Here is a 24945-nt window from a genome sequence, read left to right as displayed (position 1 = left end):
CTGAAAAATTGGGCAGGCAAAATTAATTCAGCCCCCTTAAGTTAATACTTTGTAGCGCCCCCTTTTGCTGCGATTACAGCTGTAACTCGCTTGGGGTATGTCTCTATCAGTTTTGCACATCGAGAGACTGAAATTGTTTCCCATTCCTCCTTGCAAAACAGCTCGAGCTCAGTGAGGTTGGATGGAGAGCATTTGTGAACAGCAGTTTTCAGTTCTTTCCACAGATTCTCGATTGGATTCAGGTCTGGACTTTGACTTGGCCATTCTAACACCTGGATATGTTTATTTTTGAACCATTCCATTGTAGATTTTGCTTTATGTTTTGGATCATTGTCTTGTTGGAAGACAAATCTCCGTCCCAGTCTCAGGTCTTTTGCAGACTCCATCAGGTTTTCTTCCAGATGGGTCCTGTATTTGGCTCCATCCATCTTCCCATCAATTTTAACAATCTTCCCTGTCCCTGCTGAAGAAAAGCAGGCCCAAACCATGATGCTGCCACCACCATGTTTGACAGTGGGGATGGTATGTTCAGGGTGATGAGCTGTGTTGCTTTTACGCCAAACATAACGTTTTGCATTGTTGCCAAAAAGTTCAATATTTGGTTTCATCTGACCAGAGCACCTTCTTCCACATGTTTGGTGTGTCTCCCAGGTGGCTTGTGGCAAACTTTAAACAACACTTTTTATGGATATCTTTAAGAAATGGCTTTCTTCTTGCCACTCTTCCATAAAGGCCAGATTTGTGCAATATACGACTGATTGTTGTCCTATGGACAGAGTCTCCCACCTCAGCTGTAGATCTCTGCAGTTCATCCAGAGTGATCATGGGCCTCTTGGCTGCATCTCTGATCAGTCTTCTCCTTGTATGAGCTGAAAGTTTAGAGGGATGGCCAGGTCTTGGTAGATTTGCAGTGGTCTGATACTCCTTCCATTTCAATATTATCGCTTGCACAGTGCTCCTTGGGATGTTTAAAGCTTGGGAAATCTTTTTGTATCCAAATCCGGCTTTAAACTTCTTCACAACAGTATCTCGGACCTGCCTGGTGTGTTCCTTGTTCTTCGTGATGCTCTCTGCGCTTTTAACGGACCTCTGAGACTATCACAGTGCAGGTGCATTTATACGGAGACTTGATTACACACAGGTGGATTGTATTTATCATCATTAGTCATTTAGGTCAACATTGGATCATTCAGAGATCCTCACTGAACTTCTGGAGAGAGTTTGCTGCACTGAAAGTAAAGGGGCTGAATAATTTTGCACGCCCAATTTTTCAGTTTTTGATTTGTTAAAAATGTTTGAAATATCCAATAAATGTCGTTCCACTTCATGATTGTGTCCCACTTGTTGTTGATTCTTCACAAAAAATTAAGTTTTATATCTTTATGTTTGAAGCCTGAAATGTGGCAAAATGTCGCAAAGTTCAAGGGGGCCGAATACTTTCGCAAGGCACTGTATTATCCTGCCAACCACTATATGAATAAGTTTAAGGAAAACATCAACTAAAACTGCTCCTTTTGTAATGACCACCCAGAAACAGTGTAGCATCTTTTTTGGCATTGTATTCATGTAAGAAACTGTGGCAAGACATCAGTAGATTTATAATTGAACACATTTATGAAGATCTTACACTATTGTGGAGAGATGTACTGCTTGTATTCTTTACCTAAGATAGAAATAAGCTGAAACATTTTTATGTAATTAATTTCATTATTCTTTTGGCCAAATTTCATATTCACAAATGTAAATTTACAAACAAAAAACACATTTTCTTACCTTACAAAAATAAATTGAACTGTATTTTAAGACAATTAAATATTCTACTAACAAAAAAGCTGTTAGAATTATAAGTGTATGTATGTCCCTTAAAGTCCTTGTGTAATGTGATATTGAACCCTCTAGCCCAATTGTCCATTGTATATTATTCATATATACTTGTGTTCCCACAGGTACTTCCTGTATTGATTTGTTGTTAATAAATAAATTATATATATTATATATTATATATATTATATATATATATATATAATTTATTTATTAACAACAAACCAATACAGGAAGTACCTGTGGGAACACAAGTATATATATATATATATATATAAAGCAACACAAGTTCCTTCTGATCCGCAGAAGTACAACAAAACAAATCAAATCAAGCCCACCTCTCGTTTTAATCACAACCTTCACGTTACCCATCACTTTCTCCACCAGTTTGGATAGCTCAAATTGATTCTTCAAGAAGAATTTTGGACAATACACAAATTGTCCTTAATTCTACCGCCATTAGATTCACAATCGCTTGAGTTTCCGCGATCTTTCCCGCCACCATCAAATTTGGCAGGCTGTTGGCAATTTGGCCGGCTGTTGGCAATTTGGCCAACTTCCGACTCCTGGTGCATACGTACCTCCTCTAACCTCGATTTTATTTTGTCGCCTTCCGGCTACTTTCAGTATACCACTCAAACGCTGACTTGCATGTTGTTCCATAGAGAATAGTGTGCGCACGCGCCTGGAGTAGGAAGCATCATTTTGTGGAAACTCCGTTTGTAGGTAAGATCAAATAAACAATCGTTACTGTATCGTTAATTAAACATTACATGTACATGGATAGAAAGATGATGTGCGAAATAATCGTATTTTTTAAATTTTAAATAGTGTTAATACGTTTTTTTGTGAAGCGAACCTAATAGTAGCCATGTCAGCCAGCCACGTCGCAAGGAACGGGAGAGTTTGGTTGATCGTGTTGTTGATGTCCAGAATATTAATTCCTGACAACTATGATGGCTGGCTAGCTGCTAACCCACCACCAACTGCTTTTAGCTACGCACTTGGTTTGAAAACTATAGATAAGTACGGAACGTAAACTATTTTGAACATAAAGGGTTTTGGTCATCATAACATGGAACTGCGCGTTTAGTCTCGCTGAAACAATGTGACAAACCAATTGACTGGCGTCAGTGTTCAAGTCTGGCTTGAAATGGTTCAACATTCGAAGTAGCGTCTTATTGGAGCAGTGTCCAAAGTAAATTGCGTAGTGCTTTCAAGGATAACTTGTATTAAAAACCCCTGGAGACGAATGAATCTAATCAAAATACTGAATATGCCCATTTTAGTCGTTTGTTTGATCCAAACAAGGGTTTGTTTGAATGTTGGCCCATCTCTACATGTAATAAACTATCGCAAAGTCATTGTTGCTAGGATATTGGAATCAAATGTACATAGTCATTTAGCAGACTCCCTTATCCAGAGCAACTTACCGTAGTGAGTGTATACGTTTTCGTACTTTTATCCTGGCAAATGCCACCTCCACCTTTTTTACAGGTCATGTCATGCATGATGGTCTTTATTTTCCAAGTCCAGGTCAGATGCATGCTAGTAGCACATACGTCAGAGGTACACTGTGAGTAGGTGGTTTCTAACCAATGATGTAGCACAAAGGCAAGCAGGCCTTTCTAATCGACCTGGCCCGGGTATCCTGGAAGGATATTGACCTCCAGTCAGTAGAGGATGCCTGGTTGTTCTTTAAAAGTGCTTTCCTCACCATCTTAAATAAGCATGCCCCTTTCAAAAAATAAATACACAATCAGTTAGGAAAGCAAAGGCTAGCTTTTTCAAACAGAAATGTGCATCCTGCAGCACTAATTCCAAAAAGTTCTGGGACACTGAAGTCCATGGAGAATAAGAGCACCACCTCCCAGCTGCCCACTGCACTGAGGCTAGGAAACACTGTCACCACTGATAAATCCACGCTAATTGAGAATTTCAATAAGCATTTCTCAACAGCTGGCCATGCTTTCCATCTGGCGACCCCCAACCCCAGCCAACAGCTCTGCACCCCCCCCGCAGCAACTGGCCCAAGCCCCCCCCTGCTTATCCTTCACCAAAATCCATACAGCTGATTGTTCTAATAGAGCTGCAAAATCTGGATCCTTACAAATCAGCTGGGGCTAGGCAATCTGAATCCTTTCTTCCTAAAATTATCCGCTGCCATTGTTGCAACCCTTATTACTAGTCTGTTCAACCTCTTTCGTATCGTCTGAGATTCCTAAAGATTGGAAAGCGGCCGTGGTCATCCCCCTCTTCAGAGGGGGAGACGCTCTAGACCCTAACTGTTACAGACCTATATCCATCCTGCTTTTCTAAAGTCTTGGAAAGCCAAGTGAACAAACATATCACCGACCATTTCAAATCCCACCGTACCTTCTCCGCTATGCAATCTGGTTTCCGAGCTGGTCACGGGTGCCCCTCAGCCATGCTCAAGGTCCTAAGCAATATCATAACCACCAGCCGTCTTCATCGACCTGGCCAAGGCTTTTCACTCTGTCAATCACCATATTCTTATCGGCAGACTCAACATCCTTGGTTTCTCTAATGACTGCCTCGCCTGGTTCACTAACTACTTCTCAGAGTTCAGTGTATCAAATTGGAGGGCCTGTTGTCTGTACCTCTGGCAGCCTCTATGGGTTTGCCACAGGGTTCAATTCTCAGGCTGACTCTTTTCTCTGTATATATCAATGATGTCGCTCTTGCTGCGGGTGATTCTTTGATCCACCTCTACACAGACGACACCATTCTGACACCACCCGTAGCACGCGCTCCAGCAGGTATATTTCACTGGTCATCCCCAAAGTCAATACTTACTTTGGCCACCTTTCCTTCCAGTTCTCTGCTACCAATGACTGGAACAAATTGCAAAAATCACTGAAGTTGGAGACTTATACCTCCCTCACTAACTTTAGGCATCAGCTGTCAGAGCAGCTTACCGATCGCTGCAGCTGTACACAGCCCATCTGTAAATAGCCCATCTAACTACCTACCTCATCCCATATTTGTTTGTTTTTCTGCTCTTTTGCACACCAGTATCTCTACTTGCACATCATCAGTACATATATCACTCCAGTGTTATTTGCCAAATTGTAATTACTCTGCCACTATGGCCTATTTATTGGCCTATTTATGGCATATTATTTATTATTCCTTACTTCATTTGCACACACTGTATACAGATTTTTCTATTGTGTTATTGACTGTACGATTATTTATCCCATGTGTAACTCTGTTGTTTTTTTTGTCGCACTGCTTTGCTTTGTCTTGGCCAGGTCGCAGTTGTAAATGAGAACTTGTTCTCAACTGGCCTACCTGGTTAAATAAAGGTGAAATAAAAAAAATACATCGGAGGTACACAATGTATTTATTAGGGACACCCATTAGCTGCTGCTGGGGCATCAGCTACTCTTCCTGTGGTCCAAACACATTAAGGCACGTACATATGAAACAAAAGATACAATATTATTACACCACTACATATTTACAATACAAATTGTATAATACCACCATACAACAATATTACAATGTAGATGTGTGTGGAGTACGTGAGCTTGTATGTGTGTCTACCTTTTTGTGTCTCTCTTCACAGGCTCAGCTGTTCCATAAGGTGCATTTTTACCAGTTTTTTTTTTAAATATCTGATTCTACTGCTGTGGAATAGAGTTCCATGTAGTCATGGCTCTATGTAGTACTGTGCGCCTCCCATAGTCTGTTCTGGACTTGGGAACTGTGAAGAGACCTCTGGTGGCATGTATTGTGGGGTATGCATGGGTGTCTGAGCTGTGTGCTAGTAGTTTGAACAGACAGCTCGGTACATTCAGCTTGTCAACACTTCTTACAAAAACAAGTAGTGATTAATTAGGTGGCTTCTAACCAATGATGTATCTTTTGCTTCTAACAGATGGGATGAGTCTCTTTTGACTTTGGCCATGTTTGCCTTTTAAAATGATCTCTACCACTTTGAGGGAATGGTTCTCCTTGGCTACAATGCATGCCTATCAAAATGAAAGTTGTAGTCTGACACGTCGGGAAAAGTAGTAATGGCAAGCTTTGTCCAATGCTTAAAAGGATCAGCACCAAAGTCACAAGTCATTCGCATACTGGCCTTTTTTCGTAGACATCTGAGTAACTTAATTGCAGTGTTACTACAGTTCATCTAGCTTAAACATGTTTAGACATATCAATGAAATAATAGGCCTACTCTTGGCTTTCCAGAAATATATTGAATGCCAGGAGTTTTCCCTCACCACTGTACTCAGTTTGCACTCCCTCCATTTTGTCTCCACACAAAATTGTCCGTTGTGGGCTTTATGTCCAGCCTCCATTACTGCTGACCTAGCAGATTCTATTACAAAGTAATGTATCGCTAAAAATAAATAATATCAACTGCAACTTGAATTGCCTGACAGAGCAAAGAGAAGAAAACAATCACACCATCATCGCTGTAGCCCAGGAGCTTTCCAGCGGCCCTGCTCTACTTGTCTCTTCTAGAACCAGCATGGTTAGGCTATTTGGTCAATTGCACCGTGTGTACCTCTACCCACACTGTACTTCCTCCCTCACCCCCTTGTGCGGTGTGCACCAACTCACCCTTTTTGTTTTCTATTCATGTAAGGATATCCCTTCAAGTTCCCAAAAGTACCGCTTTCAAGTCCCCGAAAGAAATTGTTGTTGATAAATGGTAGCGTTTATTCTAGTGTTGATGTTACGCGTCATGGTTGCTAGAGTCTCTTTTCGAATGGCCAGAGAGTAGCAGTCAATCCCAGAGTGCGCCGGGTGACTGGTCACTGCGTGTTGGGCAGAGCGGAGTGTTCGTGAATAGATCAGCCAAGCTTTTCAGAAACTGCTGGCCTGGCTGTCATGTGCAGTGAGAGGGGAAGTGTGAATTGTGTATACGTGCCTTAATGTGTGTGTGTGTGTGTGTGTTTGTGATCGAGGGAGCGGTGATGTGAGTGAATATACTGGGTCTCTCACATAGACTTCTATATTGCATTCCAGCTCAGAACACATGGGCCCAGAGACTATTAACGCTAGGCTGGTATATGCCAATTAGAAAACCCTCCTCGGGACGGGACTTTGTAGGGGCTGAAAATGACTTTTTCTTTTCAAAGTATCCACGGTTCTACTAAGGTGGCTTTGGAGTCTTCTAGCCTAAGTGTCCAAAATGTAGCCTAGTGGAGGGCTAACTGGAGGGCCAGTGGACCGATTCTGGGGAGCATAAAGAATTCTGGGGGATGAAGGAAGTTTGGGTGACTGATGGCGGAAGGGGGGTCCAGGGAACAAGGCCTTGTGGGGAAAGTACAACTTCACTTCTCTCTGTTGGTAAGGCCTGAAACTGTTAGCCTCCCCAAAAGGATATGGCTATGTTTCTCAAGATTTTACTTTTGGTCTTGTTGTCTTTCCTCTTAAGTCACTTTAATCCACATTCAACATTTTGTTGTGACAGTACACTGACTCCATGATTAGCCTTAGCCTGTTTTATTGGTCTTCTACATTCTGATAGGCTACTCCTTCACCTTTCGAAGTCCTATTGTCATCACTGGCCCGTCAGAATAAAACTAGAACAGCCCAATTTGCCTCGATTTAATGTTCGGTTCTCCTGTTTTGTTTGTTTGTTATTTGGGCCTAGTTTTGTTATAGTGCCTAGTTTTTGTGGAGAGTCTTCAGATCTTATATGTGGTTTTCATTCAAAAGTAGTAGCTTGATCATAATTCAGTCTTGTTAAATATGTGGTCGCTTCCAATAGAGGTTACTACAGAATGCAGAAGTTAACATTTTATTAGCCTTGGGCCTAGGCAATGGGATTTGTTTAACTGTGAATCATAGACTCTACATTTAATGATCATGTTGTGGTTTGTCAATGCGTGTATGCTGAACATGCTTTTTTTGGACCTCGTGCCTTTCTCTACAATGTTACTAATCAGTTTGCCAGTATGGATTTGACTAAAGGACACTCTTGGACACAACTCAAAATGTAGCCTAAGCTACAGTGCCTTCAGAAAGTATTCACACCCCTTGACTTTTTCCACATTTTGTTGTGTTACAGCCTGAATTTAAAATGGATGAAATGTAGATTTTTGTGTCACTGGCCTACACACAATACCCCGTAATATAAAAGTGGAAATATGTTTGACATTTTTACAAATTCATAAAAAATGAAAAGCTGAACTTGCTTGTCAATAAGCATTCAACCTGTTTGTTATGGCAAGCCTAAATAAGTTTAGGAGTAACAATGTGCTTAACAAGTCAGATAATTAGTTGCATGGACTCACTCTGTGTGCAATAATAGTGTTTATCATTTTTTTAATGACATACAATACATAAAAAACATTATCTCCAAGGTCCCTCAGTCGAGCAGTGAATTTCAAACACCGATTCAACCACAATCACAAGGGAGGTTTTCCAATGCCTCACAAAGGGCACCTATTGGCAGATGGGTAAAAAAAAAATAGACAGACATTGAAAATCCCTTTGAGCATGGTGAAGTTATTATACTTTGGATGGTGTATAAAAACACCCAGTCAGTACAAAGATGCAGGCGACCTTCTTAAATGGTTGCCAGAGAGGAAGGAAACCGCTCAGGGATTTCACCATGATGCCAATGGTGACTTAGTTTGTTGGCTGTAATAGGAGAACTGAGTAAGGATCAACATTTTAGTTACTCCACAAAACTAACCTAATGAAAGTGGAAAAAAAGGAAGCCGGTACAGAGTAAATATATTCCGAAACATGCATCCTGTTTGCAAGAATACTGCAAGAAATGTGACAACTATTTACTTTTTTTGTCCTGAATACAAAGTGATATGTTTGGGGCAATCCAATATAAAACATTACTGAGTACCCCTCTCCATATTCTCAAGCATAGTGGTGGCTGCATCATGCTATTGGTATGCTTGTTAATCGTTAACGTCTGGGGAGTTTTTCAGGATAAAAAAAATAAAATAAATAAATGGTGCTAAGCACAGGCAGAAGCCTAGAGGAAAACCTGCTTTAGTCTGCTTTCCACCAGACACTGGGAGATTAAATTAACCTTTCAGCAGGACAATAACCTAAAACACAAAGCCAAATCTACACTTGAGTTGCTTACCAAGAAGACAGTGAATGTTCTTGAGTGGCCTACTTACAGTTTTGACTTAAATCTACTTGAAAGTCTATGGCAAGACCTGAAAATGGTTGTCGAGCAATGATCAACAACCAATTTGACAGAGCTTGAAGAATAATGGACAAATGTTGCACAATCCAGGTGTGGAAAGCTCTTAGAGACTGACCCAGAAAGACTAATCGCTCCCAAAGGTACTTCTACAACATATTGACTCAGTGGTGTGAATACTTATGTAAATTACATTTCTGTATTCATTTTCAATAAATTTGCAAAAATTTCTAAACATGTTTTCACTTTGTCATTATGGGGTATTGAGTGTAGATTGGTGATATATATATATATATATTTAATACTGAATTCAGGCTGTAACACAACAAAATGTGGAATAAGTCAAGGGGTATGAATACTTTCTGAAGTCACTAAGTCTGATTACATGTTGTCAGAAATAATTGATGTAATCCCATCTTTTCTAATTAGGCCTATGTAAGCTGTTTTACAGGGAATTTCAGGCAAGTAGCCTATCAGGAGTACCAAAACATCTCTCTATTGATTTGTTTTCTGTAGGCCTAGAGCCTATTACGCTGTTACAACCTCAGACCTATCTATGTGACAAAACGGCATAGAAAGAATTTTGTAACCCCATAAATAGGAACTCTATATAAGGTGGGTCAATGCATCATCATGAGTAGTTAAAGGAAATGACATCACCAGATTGTTTTGTTGGGTGTGTAATGATGGACCTTGCTCTTTCTCAGAGCAGTGGATCTTTAACCTATAATAATTAATCAATACTCTCGCATATTCCAAGGGTCAAGAAAGCTTGTTTAAAACACTTGGCATCTCGGTTTAGCGTGACAAGATTTTAGAGTGGACATGATCCTGGTAAGGTAAATGTATGTTGTATTCTGCCAACAAACTTGGATAGCCTACTAGGCTATATTATCCTAGGTATTGTAAAAAGTTGATTTTATGGTAGTCCAGCTCGATAATTGTGTTTTGATTTAACCAGGTAAAAGCACATGGGAAGAAACATCAGGTGAAAGCAATATGGCAGTAGCCCATGGGAGTTTAGCTTATAGGGAGGAAGAGAGAAGAGTATAGCCTACCTCATTATTGAATGACGACAAATTGCATTTATATTGTTTGCCTTTGACGTCTCAAAACATGTTACACAATTTGCAGTCGGAGCCTGGATTAGGCCTAATGTAATTCTCAATTCAAGAACATTGATTGGTAGAGAATTGCGTAAACATTGGACAAGAATTGCCCCTTGACCCATTTTCTCCCCCCCTCCCCCACCTCCCCTCCTCTTTCTCCTGCTCTATCTCTCCCCTGCTCTATCTCTCCCTCCACCTCCAGTCCCAGACCATGAACTACGTTGGGCAGCTGGCAGAGTCGGTGTTTGTGACGGTGAAGGAGCTGTACCGGGGCCTGAACCCAGCCACGCTCACGGGGGGCATCGATGTCATCGTGGTGCGCCAGCCCGACGGCAGCCTCCAGTGCTCCCCATTCCACGTGCGCTTCGGCAAACTGGGGGTGCTGCGCTCCAAAGAAAAAGTGGTGAGTAATGTAGAGTACGGAAAATGAGAAGACTGGAGTGTGTGGTGTAGCCTACACCTGATGGGTGTATGTACAGTGCCTTCAGAAAGTGTTCGCACCCCTTGACTTTTTCCACATTTTCTTGTGTTACAGCCTGAATTCAAAATGGATTAAATTGATGTGTTTTGTCAGTAGCCTACACACAATTCCCCCATAATGTCAAAGGGGAATCATGTTTTTAGACATTTTTACAAATTAATCAATTAAAATCTGTCAATTATTCAATCCCTTTTTATGGCAAGCCTAAATCAGTTCAGGAGTAAAAAAAATGTACTTGTTTTTGTAAGAGGTGTTGACAAGCTGAAGGTACCGAGCTGTCTAAAATACTAGCACACAGCTCGGACACCCATGCATACCCCACAAGACATGCCACCAGAGGTCTCTTCACAGTCCCCAAGTCCAGAACAGACAATGGGAGGCACACAGTACTACATAGAGCCATGACTACACAGAACTCTATTCCACATCAGGTAACTGATGCAAGCAGTAGAATCAGATTAAAATTGCAGGTAAAAAATTCACCTTATGGAACAGTGGGGACTGTTGGACGTTGAATATCCCTTTAAGCATGGTGAAGTTATTAATTACACTTTGGATGGTGTGTCAATACACCCAGTCAGTACAAAGATACAGGTGTCCTTCCTAACTCAGTTGCCGGAGTGGAAGGAAACCCCTCAGCAGTTTCACCATGCTGCCAATAGTGACTGACTTAGAGTTTAATGGCTGTGACAGGAGAGAACTGAGGATGGATCAACAACATTGTAGTTACTCCACAATATTAACCTAAATGACAGAGTGAAAATATGGAAGCCTGTCCAGAATACAAATATTCCAAAACATGCATCCTGTTTGTAATAAGGCACTAAAGTAAAACTGCGGCAAAGAATGGACTTTGGCCTGAATACAAAGCTTTATGTTTGTGTCAAAACCATGACTACATCATGTTATGGGTATGCTTGTCATCGGCAAGGACTAGGGAGTTTTTTGGGGGGGATAAAGATAAACAGAATCGAGCCAAGCACAGGCAAAATCCTAGAGAAAAATCTGTTTGTCTGCTTTCCAACAGACACTGGGAGGCAAATTCACCCTTAAACAGGACAAGAACCTGAAACACAAGGTCAAATATACACTGGAGTTGCTTACCAAGACAACATTGAATGTTCCTGAGAGGCCTAGTTACAGTTTGGTCTTAAATCAGCTTGAAAATCTATAGCAAGACTTGAAAATGGCTGTCTAGCAATGATCAACAATCAACTTCACAGAGCTTGAAGAATGTATTAAAACTAATAATGTGCAAATATTGTACAATCCAGGTGTGCCAAGCCCTTAGAGAATTAACCAGAAAGACTCACAGCTGTAATCGCTGCCAAAGCTGATTTTAAAAAACAAAAAAACAAGTGTTATATTTTTTTATATAACGTGTTGACTCGGGTGTGTGAATACTTATGTAAATGAGATTTCCTTTTCAATACATTTTCTACCATTTCTAAAAACATGTTTTCACTTTGTCATTATGCTGACGGTATGTGTAGATGGGTGAGAAAACAAATACATTTTAATAAATGTTGAATTCAGGCTGTAAAACACCTAAATGTGAAGCTCGTCAAGGGGTATGAATACTTTCTGAAGGCACTGTATGTAAGCGGATAAATACACATACAGATGATCAACATTCCCTTTTTCACGCTCTCTCTTAAACGCACACACACTGACTGTGACTGTGTTGCAGGTGGACATTGAGATCAACGGGGAGCCAGTTTACCTGCAAATGAAGCTGGGGGACAACGGAGAAGCTTTTTTCGTGGAGGAAAATGAGGATTTTGAGGTTTGTCCCGTTAAAAATATATATATTTGATCCTATAGGTCTGTTCATTAGTGGAGGTTAACCTCTTTTTTTAGTGGAGGTTAACGTGTTAAACTAATCGGATAGGTGATGTAGCCTGTTATGTTTATTCTTAGGCTTATTGACAATGTACAATGCCTATCATAAGCATTCACACCCCCCTTGGAACTCTTCACATTTTATTGTCACAAAGTGGGATTATAATGTATTTACTTGTCATATTTGGTCAATGGTCTACACCAAATACTGTAATGTCATTGTGGAAGAATAATTATCTAACATTTGTTAAAGAGGAATGAAAAATAAAACACTAATATACCTTGATTAGAAAAGTGTTCACCCCCATAGTCAATACATGTTAGAAACACCTTTGGCAGCAATTACAGCTGTTTGTCTTATTAGGTTTATTGTTACGATCATCGTTAGACCCTTTTTCAAGTCTTGCCTTAGATTTTCAAGACCATTTTTAAGTTGAAACTGGAAGTAGGCCACTCAAGAACATTCCCTGTCTTCTTGGTAAATCACTCCAGTGTAGATTTGGCCTTGTGTTGTAGGTTATTGTCCTGCTGAAAGGTGAATTCCTCTCCCAGTGTCTGGTGTAAAGCAGACTGGGGAAGGTTTTCCTCAAGAATTTGGCTTGTGCTTAGTTCCATCCCATTTATTTTATCCTGAAAAACTCCCCCGTCTTTGCCAATGTCAAGCATACCCATACCATGATGCAGATACCACCATGCTTGAAAAGGAGGAAGTTACTCAGTGAAGTGTTGAGTTGGATTTGCCCTAAACATAAGGCTCAAATTTTTTGGGGGGGGTATTATTACATTAGTGCCTTGTTAAATACAGGATGTATGTTTTGGAATATTTGTATTCTGTATTTTATTATTATTATTATATCATTTTCTTGTGGAGTCACAGTAATGTCCCATCACAGCCATTGAACTGAAGTCACCAATGGGCTCATGGTGACATCCCTGAGCAGTTTCCTTCCTGTCCTTCAGTTCAGTAGGATGACTGTATCTTTGTGTCACAGCCAAATGATTAACTTGACCATGCTTAAAGAGATTCAAAGTCTGATTTCTTCCCTTTCAGTCAATCACTCGGCATAACATACTATGGGGAGTCAACAACCAATCAAATTCACCTGAATAAAAAAAATTATAAACACACGCAAAGGGCCAATGAATTCAGGGCCAGCCCTGGGAAGCCCCGCCTGCCTGCCTGTAATGCCGGGGCTTGCATTCATTTCCTCAATTTACTAACATTTCAAACACACGGACTACTAGGTTTGGCTCCGACTTAGGTGTCTGTTAGTGGGGAGAGAGTACTCGTCCCCTAGATGTCTTGGTATTTACTTTAAGCAAACACAAAAACTAACTTCTTTCTGCTTTGTTTGTGTAGCTAATGCTTCCTTGCTTGAATAAGTTGGCCAGTGGTAAGAGCTCAAAAAGGCTAACCAGACAGAGTTGAATGTCCGACCATGCCCTAGGGCATGTGGTTTCACAATGGAAGTTCAAGATACTCACAAGTGCTGTCTTGTTTGCCTGGGGTGGAAACGCTCTGGCTGCCTTGACTCGGACCAGTTTGTGTGACCGGTGTCAGTGTACAAGAGTCTGAACTCTGTCGGTGACTTCTTAGGAAGATTGGCGTAACTGGAGAAGGCCCTCTCTTTCAATAGACAAAACAGTGTACGACGGCATCAGGGTTGCCTGAGATGGGGAGAGAAGGTCTATTTGTTGGAGTTGTTCCCCGCCTGTCATGCAGGGGACTGGTGTTCAATTCACAGAGGGGCATTCCAACTAGGCTTGGGCGATACCCCGGTATACCGTATAAATGGTATATTTTGTAATACTGATCCTAAGGTTTTCAATAACCTCCCCCAAAAATATACTTTTTTTTGGGGGGGCGTATGAAGTACCAGTCAAAAGTTTAGACACACCTACTCATGTGTAGCCCAGTACATTAACACAACTAATTAGTATTTTAGTTGTGCCTTAATTTTCTCCACTTCACCCCCAGTCCAGAGTGCCAGCCCACCTCTGTACGTCACCCATCCTCATCGAGCTCCCGGAGGGGGCCGAGGAGACCTTCGAAGGCCCCCCCACTTCCGGTAGCACACGCAGGAAAAAGCGGCGGCGCAAACGCATACGCTCCGACTCCCACCTAAGAGATGACGGCAGCTCCTCGTCCGATGAGAGGGAGAGAGAGCGGGAGCAGACTGAACAGGAGAGCCCTTCCAAAGAAGAGCTCACCACATCTATGCTCGCCAGGTCAATGTCAACTCCTGTTGAAAACATGAATACTATTGGCTAAGAATGACTATTCTATTGGATTCATAGTGCTGGCCAAACTAAATCAAACACACCACAAGTGTTAGGTGAAAAAGACAAATACATTTAACCCATGTCCTATTGTTAGATATAGCATTCGGTATATGGCTTTGAACGATTGGATTTTATGTTCTGATATATCCTGTGGCTGGCTCTTTTGTCTCCCTAACAGTAAGTCGGTGTACTTCTCGCTGTCTGAGCAACCGTATGAAGAGTTGGGGGCCGTGCAGACGAGGGACGTACACCCTCACTCAGAGGGAGAGTGGTCCCCCTCAGAGAGCAGGTCAGACAACTTACCCTCTAAGCCTTATGTATTGGTTTTCCACCGGTGTGATTTATTATTTTGACCTCTCACTTAGAAACGTGACCTGTGGATTGCACATGTAATTTTGACTTGGGAGAACCAGTGCCTCTCAGATAATCCATTGAATGGCGCACATGGTTACGTCTATATCGTTGTTTTCAGTCCGGTGCACTCAGGCTGCCAAACTGTTCAAAACTGAACCTTTTTACCGAGGTATAACACATTTTGGCTCATTTGAAGAGTGGTACTAAATTGAGGAAAATAATGCAAGCCCCAGTGTTACAGCTTGAGGAGGGCAGGGCTTCTGAGGGCGGGGTCTGCACTGTGTTCTTTCTAGCGCAGTTTCGCAGGACGCTTTTAAGAGTCCACACAAATTAATCGTCATAAGTAAGGAACTATGCTAACCGTTCAAATAAATCCGATATAATTTGTTAAAAAAAACATTTGTCAAAGAAAATGTATTATTTGCAGAATGGATGAGATGGGAGGTCATTACCACTAAATAAATGAATAGGGACAATTTAGGTGTGACCCATTTTTTAAATTTTTTTATTCCATCGAGGTGTGCTACAGTTTTAAAAAAAGGTTGGAAGCCACTGCTTGGGAACCACTGCTCTAAGGGGCTGTTTCCTGGACACAGATTAAAATAATAATCCACCCGAAACCACCATTTCCTGTACAGTGTTTAATAACAGTGTGAGAACAATATTTTTTGTGTAGAAGTGTTTCACTTTGTCGTTATACAATAATAACACTAATAATAGGTATCGTTATACAAAAACAATCGGGGTTGACATGATTTCTTTATCACTACCCCTTCATATGTCCCTCATACATACAGTACTTTGGACACCTACTCATTCAAGGGTTTTTCTTAATTTGTACTATTTCCTATGTTGTAGAATAATAGTGAAGACATCAACACAATGAAATAACACATGGAATCATGTAGTAACCAAAAAAGTGTTAAACAAATCAAAATACATTTGAGATTCTACAAAGTGGCCACCCTTTGCCTTGATGACATCTTTGCACACTCTGGACAGGAAGGTAACCGCTCAAGGATGTCACCATGAGGCCGATGGTGTTTTTAAAACCGCTTCAGAGTTCAAATGCTGTGAAGGGAGAACTGGGGATGGATCAACCACCCTGTAGTTACTCCACAATAATGACCGAAATGACAGAGGTGAAAAGAAGAATACAAATATTCCCAAACATGTATCCTGTATACAACAGGGCACTAAAGTAATACTGCAAAAAAGACACGGCAAAGTAATACAAGTTTTGTCCGAATTTCAAAGCCTGATGTTTGGGGCATATCCAAGCCATCACTGAGTTAACTACCTCCTTATTTTAAAGCATGGTGGAGGCTGCATGGTATGGTTATGCTTGGCATCGGCAAAGACAGACACTTTTAGGATAAAAAGAAACGAGACAGAGCTAAGCACATTGCAAAATCCTAGAGGAAAACCTGCTTCAGTCTGCTTTACCCCAGACACTGGGAGATTAATTCACCATTCAGCAGGACAATAACTTACAACACAAGGCTAGTTCGTAACGTTAGCATATCAAACATTAACCTATAACAGTCATGCAAGTATTAAAAGTACAGTTTCAACATTTTTAAAGTTTCTTGAGATCAAACCAGGCTTCATTATACTATAGGAGGTAAATGCAAAATTGCGACTGAAATGTTGATAATTCCCCTGGTGAGTTGATCAGCTTCTTGCTGCAAGCTTCTTGCTTGGACGGTGGCTCAAAGCAGCCAAGGGGGGAAAACACAGTTTTTAACATTAGACCTGCTAAAGCACTCATATCAAACTTTATTTGTCACATGCGCCGAATACAACAAGTGTACAGTCGTGGCCAAAAGTTGAGTGACACATATTAATTTTCACAAAGTCTGCTGCCTCAGTTTGTATGATGGCAATTTGCATATACTCCAGAATGTTATGAAGAGTGATCAGATGAATTGCAATTAATTTCAAAGTCCCTCTTTGCCATTCAAATGAACTGAATCCCCCAAAAAACATTTCCACTGCATTTCAGCCCTGCCACAAATGGCACAGCTGACGACATGTCAGCGATTCTCTGATTCACAGGTGTGAGTGTTGACGAGGACAAGGCTGGAGATCACTCAGTCATGCTGCTTGAGTTTGAATAACAGACTGGAAGCTTCAGAGGGTGGTGCTTGGAATCATTGTTCTTCCTCTGTCAAAAATGGTTACCTGCAAGGAAACGCGTGCCGTCATCGTTGCTTTGCACAAAAAAGGGCTTCACAGGCAAGGATATTGCTGCCTGTAAGATTGCACCTAAATCAACCATTTATCGATCATCATGAACTTCAAGGAGAGCGGTTCAAATGTTGTGAAGAAGGCTTCAGGGCGCCCAAGAAAGTCCAGCAAGCGCCAGGACGTCTCCTAAAGTTGATTCAGCTGAGGGATCGGGGCACCACCAGTACAGATCTTGCTCAGGAATGGCAGCAGGCAGGTGTGAGTGCATCTGCACGCACAGTGAGGCAAAGACTTTTGGAAGATGGCCTGGTGTCATGAAGGGCAGCAAAGAAGCCACTTATCTCCAGGAAAAACATCAGGGACAGACTGATATTCTGCAAAAGGTACAGGGATTGGACTGCTGAGGACTGGGGTAAAGTCATTTTCTCTGATGAATCCCCTTTCCTTTTGTTTGCGGCATCCGGGAAAAAAGCTTGTCCGGAGAAGACAAGGTGAGCGCTACCATCAGTCCTGTGTCATGCCGACAGTAAAGCATCTTGAAACCATTCATGTGTGGGGTTGCTTCTCAGCCAAGGGAGTGGGCTCACTCACAATTTTGTCAAAGAACACAGCCTTGAAAAAAGAATGGTACCAATACATCCTCCGAGAGCAACTTCTCCCAACCATCCAGGAACAGTTTGGTGACAAACAATGCCTTTTCCAGCATGATGGATCACCTTGCCATAAGGCGAAAGTGATAACTAAGTGGCTCGGGGAACAAAACATCGATATTTTGGGTCCATGGCCAGGAAACTCCCCAGACCTTAATCGCATTGACAACTTGTGGTCAATCCTCAAGAGGCGGGTGGACAAACAAAAACCCACAAATTCTGACAAACTCCAAGCATTGATTATGCAAGACTGGGCTGCCATCAGTCAGGATGTGGCCCAGAAGTTAATTGACAGCATGCAAATATTGAGTCTTTGCATCAACTTCATGTAATTGTCAATAAAAGCCTTTGACACTTATGAAATGTTTGTAATTATACTTCAGTATTCCATAGTAACACCTGGCAAAAATATCTAAAGACACTGAAGCAGCAAACTTTGTGGAAATTAATATTTGTGTCATTCTCAAAACTTTTGGCCACGACTGTAGACCTTACCTTGAAATGCTTGCTTCCTTAACCAACAGTGCAGTTCAAGAAGAGTTAAGAAAATATTTACCAAATAAACTAAAGTTTAAAAAAATTGACTGCTCATTATTTTATTACTCTGCCCTTTAAAGACCTGGAGTTATAACCAGTTTTAGGAGGGAATGTCACTATTTTAACTTTGCCCCGAGAACAAGCCGGTGACAATGCTACGGGTCAATTATTATCAGCAGAGAGCAGCAGGCCCTACATCTCAAGAAATCAACAACCATCGGCAACGCACTCACCTGCTTTCATTGTTTATGTGACATGGACATGCTACAGCACAGGGACTGTACTGTGGCTGAGGCACACAGGGAGCAAGGAGACACTGCCTGGGATCTGTCTGATGAGCTGGAAGCATTCATTTCAATCCTGCATTTCTGTGAAGCATTCGGTGGAAAGAGTGTGTACCTAAAATATGGAAGGCTTCTGGTCAGACATGTATGGGATACCTTTCTTTGGAGAAACCATGTCACGGGATGGCTTCAAGAGAGATCATGCGTTGCCTCAGTTTTGATGACAAAGAACAGTTGAACAAAGAATTGATTGGACAGTTGAATGTTTTTAAATATAGCCTACAGTGACAAAAACAAATGCCTTATTTTTTCATTTAAAAAAAAAAGTATTCTGTTAACAGCATGAGTACAACCAAATTATTATTTCAGCGATAGCATATATGAAATGTATTAATTACACTGAGAATGTTGCAGTCAGAATGACTGACTGCTCGTTAGCTTGAAGAGGGGTCCCTCGAGGCCCAGCGGTTCTAGTGTTAAAGATGCGGCAACAATTTCAGAATGCAACTCGATAAACAAGTCTCAAATATAATGAAAAATGCCAATACATTTCAGCTGTTTCAAGAACATTGCTCTGCTATTAGTATTTTTACAATCTGAATGTTCGTCTTAACGAGACAATTCTTTTTACACTGCGCTGCTTAGAGGGGAGCCACTATCGGGCAAGTGCTGTGTGCGACCTCCGGAGTTAGCGTTTGAGACGTCAGAAATACAGTAATCTCTGAAATTTCTAATTTAGGCATCTGTGTCCAAGAAAGCACATTTTCTTTCTCTTTCACCCTCTCTCTGCGTCTGTCCCCCTCATTCTCTCTCAAGTTGTTGAACTCTCTCTGTTCTTGTCACTTTTTTCCCTACTGTCTTTCTCCCGCTCTCTTAAAATAGGAAAAGCACACATCTGAGGTTACTTGCTGCAGGTGCGTGGGAATTCTATGATGATAATTCAATAGAAAAAACAATTACCTGCGAACTGCGCTTGCCGGTGTCAATTATGTTTATTTAGCTTATGTATGCATTAGAGGTCGACCGATTTAATCGGAATGGCCGATTTTAATTGGGGCCGATTTTTCAAGTTTTCATAACAATTGGAAATCGGTATTTTTGGACACCGATTTGGACAATTTTATAATTTTTACACCTTTTATTTAACTAGGCAAGTCAGTTAACACATTCTTATTTTCAATGACGGCCTAGGAACGGTGGGTTAACTGCCTTGTTCAGGGACAGAACGACAGATTTTACCTTGTCAGCTCGGGGATTCAATCTTGCAACCTTACGGTTAACTACTCCAACACTCTAACCACCTGCCTCTCATTGCACTCCACGAGGAGCCTGCCTGTTACGCGAATGCAGTAGAAGCCAAGGTAAGTTGCTAGCTAGCATTAAACATATCTTATAAAAAAAATCAATCAATCATAATCACTAGTTAACTACACATGGTTGATGATATTAGTAGTTTATCTAGTGTCCTGCGTTGCATATAATCGATGCGGTGCGCATTCGCGAAAAAGGATTGTCGTTGCTCCATCATGTACCTAACCATAAACATCAATGCCTTTTCTTAAAATCAAAACACAAGTGTATATTTTTAAACCTGCATATTTAGTTAATATTGCCTGCTAACATGAATTTCTTTTAACAAGGAGAATTGTCACTTCTCTTGCAACAGAGTCAGGGTATATGCAGCAGTTTGGGCTGCCTGGCTCATTGCGAACTGTGTGAAGACTATTTATTCTAACAAAGACGGCCAACTTTGCCAAACAGGGGATGATTGAACAAAATCGCATTTGCGAAAAAAGCACAATCGTTGCACGACTGAACCTAGGCATTGATGTTTATGGTTTTCTTAAAATCAATACACAGAAGTACATATTTTTAAACCTGCATATTTAGCTAAAAGAAATCCAGGTTTGCAGGCAATATTAACCAGGAGAAATTGTCACTTCTTTTGCGTTCATTGCACGTAGTCAGGGTATATGCAACAGTTTGGGCCGCCTGGCTCGTTGCTAACTAATTTGCCAGAGTTTTACTTAATTGTGACACATTGAAGGTTGTGCAATGTAACAGCAATATTTAGACTTATGGATGCCACCCGTTAGATAAAATACGGAACGGTTCCGTATTTCACTAAAATAATAAATGTTTGGTTTTCGAAATTATAGTTTCCGGATTCTATCATATTAATGACCTAAGGCTCGTGTTTCTGTCTATGTTATAATTAAGTCTGATTTGATAGAGCAGTCTGACTGAGCGATGGTAGGCAGCAGCAGGCTCGTACACATTCATTCAAACAGCACTTTCGTGCATTTTGCCAGAAGCTCTTCGCAATGACTTCAAGCCTATCAACTCCCGAGATTAGGCTGGTGTAACCGATGTGAAATGGCTAGCTAGTTAGCGGGGTGTGCGCTAATAGCATTTCAATCGGTGACGTCACTCGCTCTGAGACTTGCTCTGCAAGGGCCGCGGCTTTTGTGGAGCAATGGGTAACGATGCTTCGAGGGTGGCTGTTGTCAATGTGTTCCTGGTTCGAGCCCAGGTAGGGGCGAGGAGAGGGACGGAAGCTATACTGTTACACTGGCAATACTAAAGTGCCTATAAGAACATCCAATAGTCAAAGGTATATGAAATACAAATGGTTTAGAGAGAGAGAGTCCTATAATTCCTTAAATAACTACAACCTGAAACTTCTTACCTGGGAATATTGAAGACTCATGTTAAAAGGAACCACCAGCTTTCATATGTTCTATTACACATATTGCACTTTTACTTTCTTCTCCAACACTGTTTTTGCATTATTTAAACCAAATTGAAAATGTTTCATTATATATCTGAGGCTAAATTGATTTTATTGATGTATTATATTAAGTTAAAATAAGTGTTCATTCAGTATTGTTGTAATTGTCATTATTACAAATCAATACAAATTGGCCGTAAAAAAAATGTTTTTTTAAAATGTTTAATCGGTATCGGCTTTTTTGGTCCTCCAATTATCGGTATCGACGTTGAAAAATCATAATCAGTCGACCTCTAGTATGCATGGCCTTTTTAGAGCTTGGCTCTCTTTCTCTCGCTCTTTATCTTCTCGGTCTCCCTCTCTCTTTTAGTTTCTCTCGCTCTCTCTCTGAAGAACAGTTTCTTTGTCTCTTCTGTTTCAATCTCGCGTTCTATTAATGAAGCCTCTCTGTGTCTCTAGTGTGTTCTACAGTCGTCCTTCCTCCCCCAAGAGTGACTCCGAGCTGCTGGTGAAGCCTCAGGAGTCCTCAGGGCCTCAGATGCAGTGGAACTGGGGTGGCTTTCCAAAGGTAGGATATAACAGGGTAGTACAGGTGCCGTAACAGGGCGTACAGGTGTCATAAGTTGATGTAGAAAGTTTGTACTGAAGAAATTCCTAACCACACTTTGTTTTCCCTGCTCCCTCTAGATGTGTTTGGCGGAGAGGGGGACGGTGGAGGTGCAACGCGTCTCCCCTGGTATCCACTGCTTGGACAGCTCCCACTTCCGCACCATCCAGTGGCAGGACTCCTTCGACATGGGCCAGGAGCCCGATTTCAGCTGTGGCCGAGCGAACAGTAGCGTAACGGTGGTGGTCAGGCCCAAGCCCAGGACAGGACCACCGGTCCCACCCACAGAGACTTCCCCCATAGATCTGGAGAGAACCTCTAAGAGAAGCTCCAGCCCATATCACCCCACCGCAGAGCCACTGACTTTAGCATCATTAGCGATGGCTAGCATAGACTTTTCCCAGGCTCCAGGGCATACAAAAAAGCAGCCCCAAGTAGAGACTCTGCAGGCAGGGGAGGAGGGAGCCAAGGAGTCTGCCTCCAACCTGGAGCTGAAAGAGGCAAGATCCTCCCTGGCTAACATAGTTAGCATTGCTAATGGAGGAAATACTGATAGCCTAGCTAGCGAAGGAAACATAGGTGATGTTGAATGTGTAGCTAACACAGTTAGCCTAATTGAAAACGACTGCATAGACACACCCATCCCACCCGAAAAGGGTAGCAAAGCTGGCACAACCAGCACAGACAGGCTAGCTAGCAACAGGATAGATACTTTAGCAAACACTGCTAGCTTAGCCAATGCAGCAGGTCCCAACATTTTCACAGAGTCTCTCGATAGGATAGAACACCCACACCAGCACAGTGCCTTACCAGAAACCAATGGACAGGGGTTTGCAGAAGGAGTTATCGTGAGTGAGGGCAACAGCGGGATCAAGCCCTGCACTGAGGGAGGGGAGGAGATGGAGATCAAATCTGTTATGACGGACAGAGCCACAGAGGGCTCCCTGACCAATCAGGCTGCGGAGAGTATTGGAGTGACCGACATGGGAGCCACTGAGGCTCTGGGGGAGGAGCATTCTGGCTCAGCAGTCACAACGGGCAAAGCAGAGCACAGAGACAAGAAGAAAGGTGAGAACTCTGGGAGAAACAGATCTACCCATACTCAATTCCAAATGAACACCTAGTCTCACTCCCTAAACCCTAGGCACTTATCCCTTAGATCTGCGGGGATTTGACGGGAAAAAGCATTATGTTAATAGATTCAAGAGGATTTGTTGTTTTTGACCTGACTTTGAATTGTGTGGTGGTTCTCTGTGTGAACACAGGTAAACGCAGTCAGCACCTAGGACCCTCCGACATCTACCTGGACGACCTGTCTAACCTTGACCCAGAGGTGGCAGCTCTCTACTTCCCGCCTAAAGGGTAAAGGGCTCCCTGCTCTGATTTCTTTCTTTCCACCCTCCCTCAATGTAATCAGTGTTCATACATGATAGGTGAGAGAACAGATTCCACTATAGATCTACTTAAAGTTAGAACGGACATTGCTCTTAATCCACAGTTTTTCATACCACTTAAAAAAAAAATACATTAAGTTTTGGCGTCTCCCGTGGTTAAATATTAATGGAGGTCAACAGGCAATAGATTTCATAATATGCAGCCCAAAATATGTCACCTTTCCCCCACTCTGATCCAAGTTCCTAGTTGGCATGCCTTCCGCAATCCACACTTACTCAGTGTCAAGGACGACACACATCAATGAACTCTGTGTGGATAATGTAGAAGGATGCATTCCCTAAACTAATCATGAGAAATTGTATCTTATCTTAGGCTTGACTTTGTCCTCACAAGGCAGGTCACACTGCTAGGGACTCGGCATAAGATATCAGTGTTTTTCAAAGTTCTAAATATCAGAGTAAGAAATTGACGGACTCTATAAAAGCTCCAACCAACTTTATTCACCCCAAAGGGTTGAACAGACAAAGAACACATTCATACAAGCCCTGATATTTAACCCTTTCTCCTAAGCTGAGCCCCTCCTTACACATCTGAACAGCCAATACACCTCTGTTGCTATCCAGAAGATTAGTGATATATATTCTTCCTCACTTCATCTAACCTGACTGCTGCCCAAATTCCTCACTCCTCCCCAACTCAGGCGGTCATTGTGATTGGTACCAGACTGTTTCTCTTCTCCTCCCATAGGATCCCTGACCGCTAACAATAACATATCCTGACATAATGTAAACGTTATACATTACCCTTTCTCCCTTAAGAAATCATGAAATATACTTATTTATTTCATTAAGTCAAGAAATCGGAACCTCTCAAAGTCTTATTGATCCCATTGTTACATACCAAACGGATCTGTCACTCATTCTATTTACAGTCAATTCCTGGGACTGTTTTCATAAAGTTTCTCAGTAGGAGTGCTGATCTATGGTCCATTTGAACTTTTCGATCATAATGAACAAGATCACATGGAAAAACTTGTGTTATGGCTTTATATCCCCTGCTATAATGTGGATAATCAGGAATTCCCCAGGGTAGGCCCCTTGCTTTAAAACAAATTGTTACTAACGACATGCCACTGACTTTGAGTAAAGCCAGGGTGTCTATGTATGCGAATGACTCAATACTATACACAGCTACTACAGTGACTGAAATGACTGCAACACTCAACAAAGGGCTGCAGTTAGTTTTAGAGTTGGTGGCAAGCAATAAGTTAGCACTAAATATTTCTAAAACTAAAAGCATTGTATTTGGAACAAAACACTCACTAAACCCTAAACCTCAACTAAATCTTGTAATAAATGATGTGGAAATTGAGCAAGTTGAGATGACTAAACTGCTTGGAGTAACCCTAGATTGTAAACTGTCATGGTCAAAACGTATTGATGCAGTAGTAGCTAAGATGCAGTAGTAGCTAACAACACTTCAACAAGGCAGGTCCTACAGGCCCTAGT

At 41.6% G+C, this 24945-nt stretch overlaps 1 protein-coding gene across 3 annotated transcripts in view; it reads left to right on the top strand.

Annotated features, from left to right (window-relative positions):
* Window positions 1-2395: 2395 nt before the first annotated feature.
* LOC112214250 (phosphatidate phosphatase LPIN2) overlaps window positions 2396-24945 on the top strand; it is a 36363-nt gene continuing 13813 nt past the window's right edge. Inside the window, exons 1-8 of one of the 3 annotated variants that reach the window (XM_024372876.2) lie at window positions 2396-2547; window positions 10286-10486; window positions 12255-12350; window positions 14385-14635; window positions 14868-14978; window positions 21895-22003; window positions 22123-23110; window positions 23308-23404. In XM_024372876.2, coding sequence (XP_024228644.2) covers window positions 10295-10486; window positions 12255-12350; window positions 14385-14635; window positions 14868-14978; window positions 21895-22003; window positions 22123-23110; window positions 23308-23404 — 1844 coding nt within the window. In that variant the 5' untranslated portion in view covers window positions 2396-2547; window positions 10286-10294. Of the gene's footprint in view, window positions 2548-7051; window positions 7147-9790; window positions 9814-10285; window positions 10487-12254; window positions 12351-14384; window positions 14636-14867; window positions 14979-21894; window positions 22004-22122; window positions 23111-23307; window positions 23405-24945 lie in introns of those variants that run through there. The other 2 variants (XM_024372868.2, XM_024372885.2) reach the window with 2 other exon arrangements.

The sequence above is a fragment of the Oncorhynchus tshawytscha genome, linkage group LG02 (genome assembly GCF_018296145.1).
Source record: "Oncorhynchus tshawytscha isolate Ot180627B linkage group LG02, Otsh_v2.0, whole genome shotgun sequence".
NCBI lineage: Eukaryota > Metazoa > Chordata > Actinopteri > Salmoniformes > Salmonidae > Oncorhynchus > Oncorhynchus tshawytscha.
This window is presented reverse-complemented; position numbering and strand designations above follow the sequence as displayed.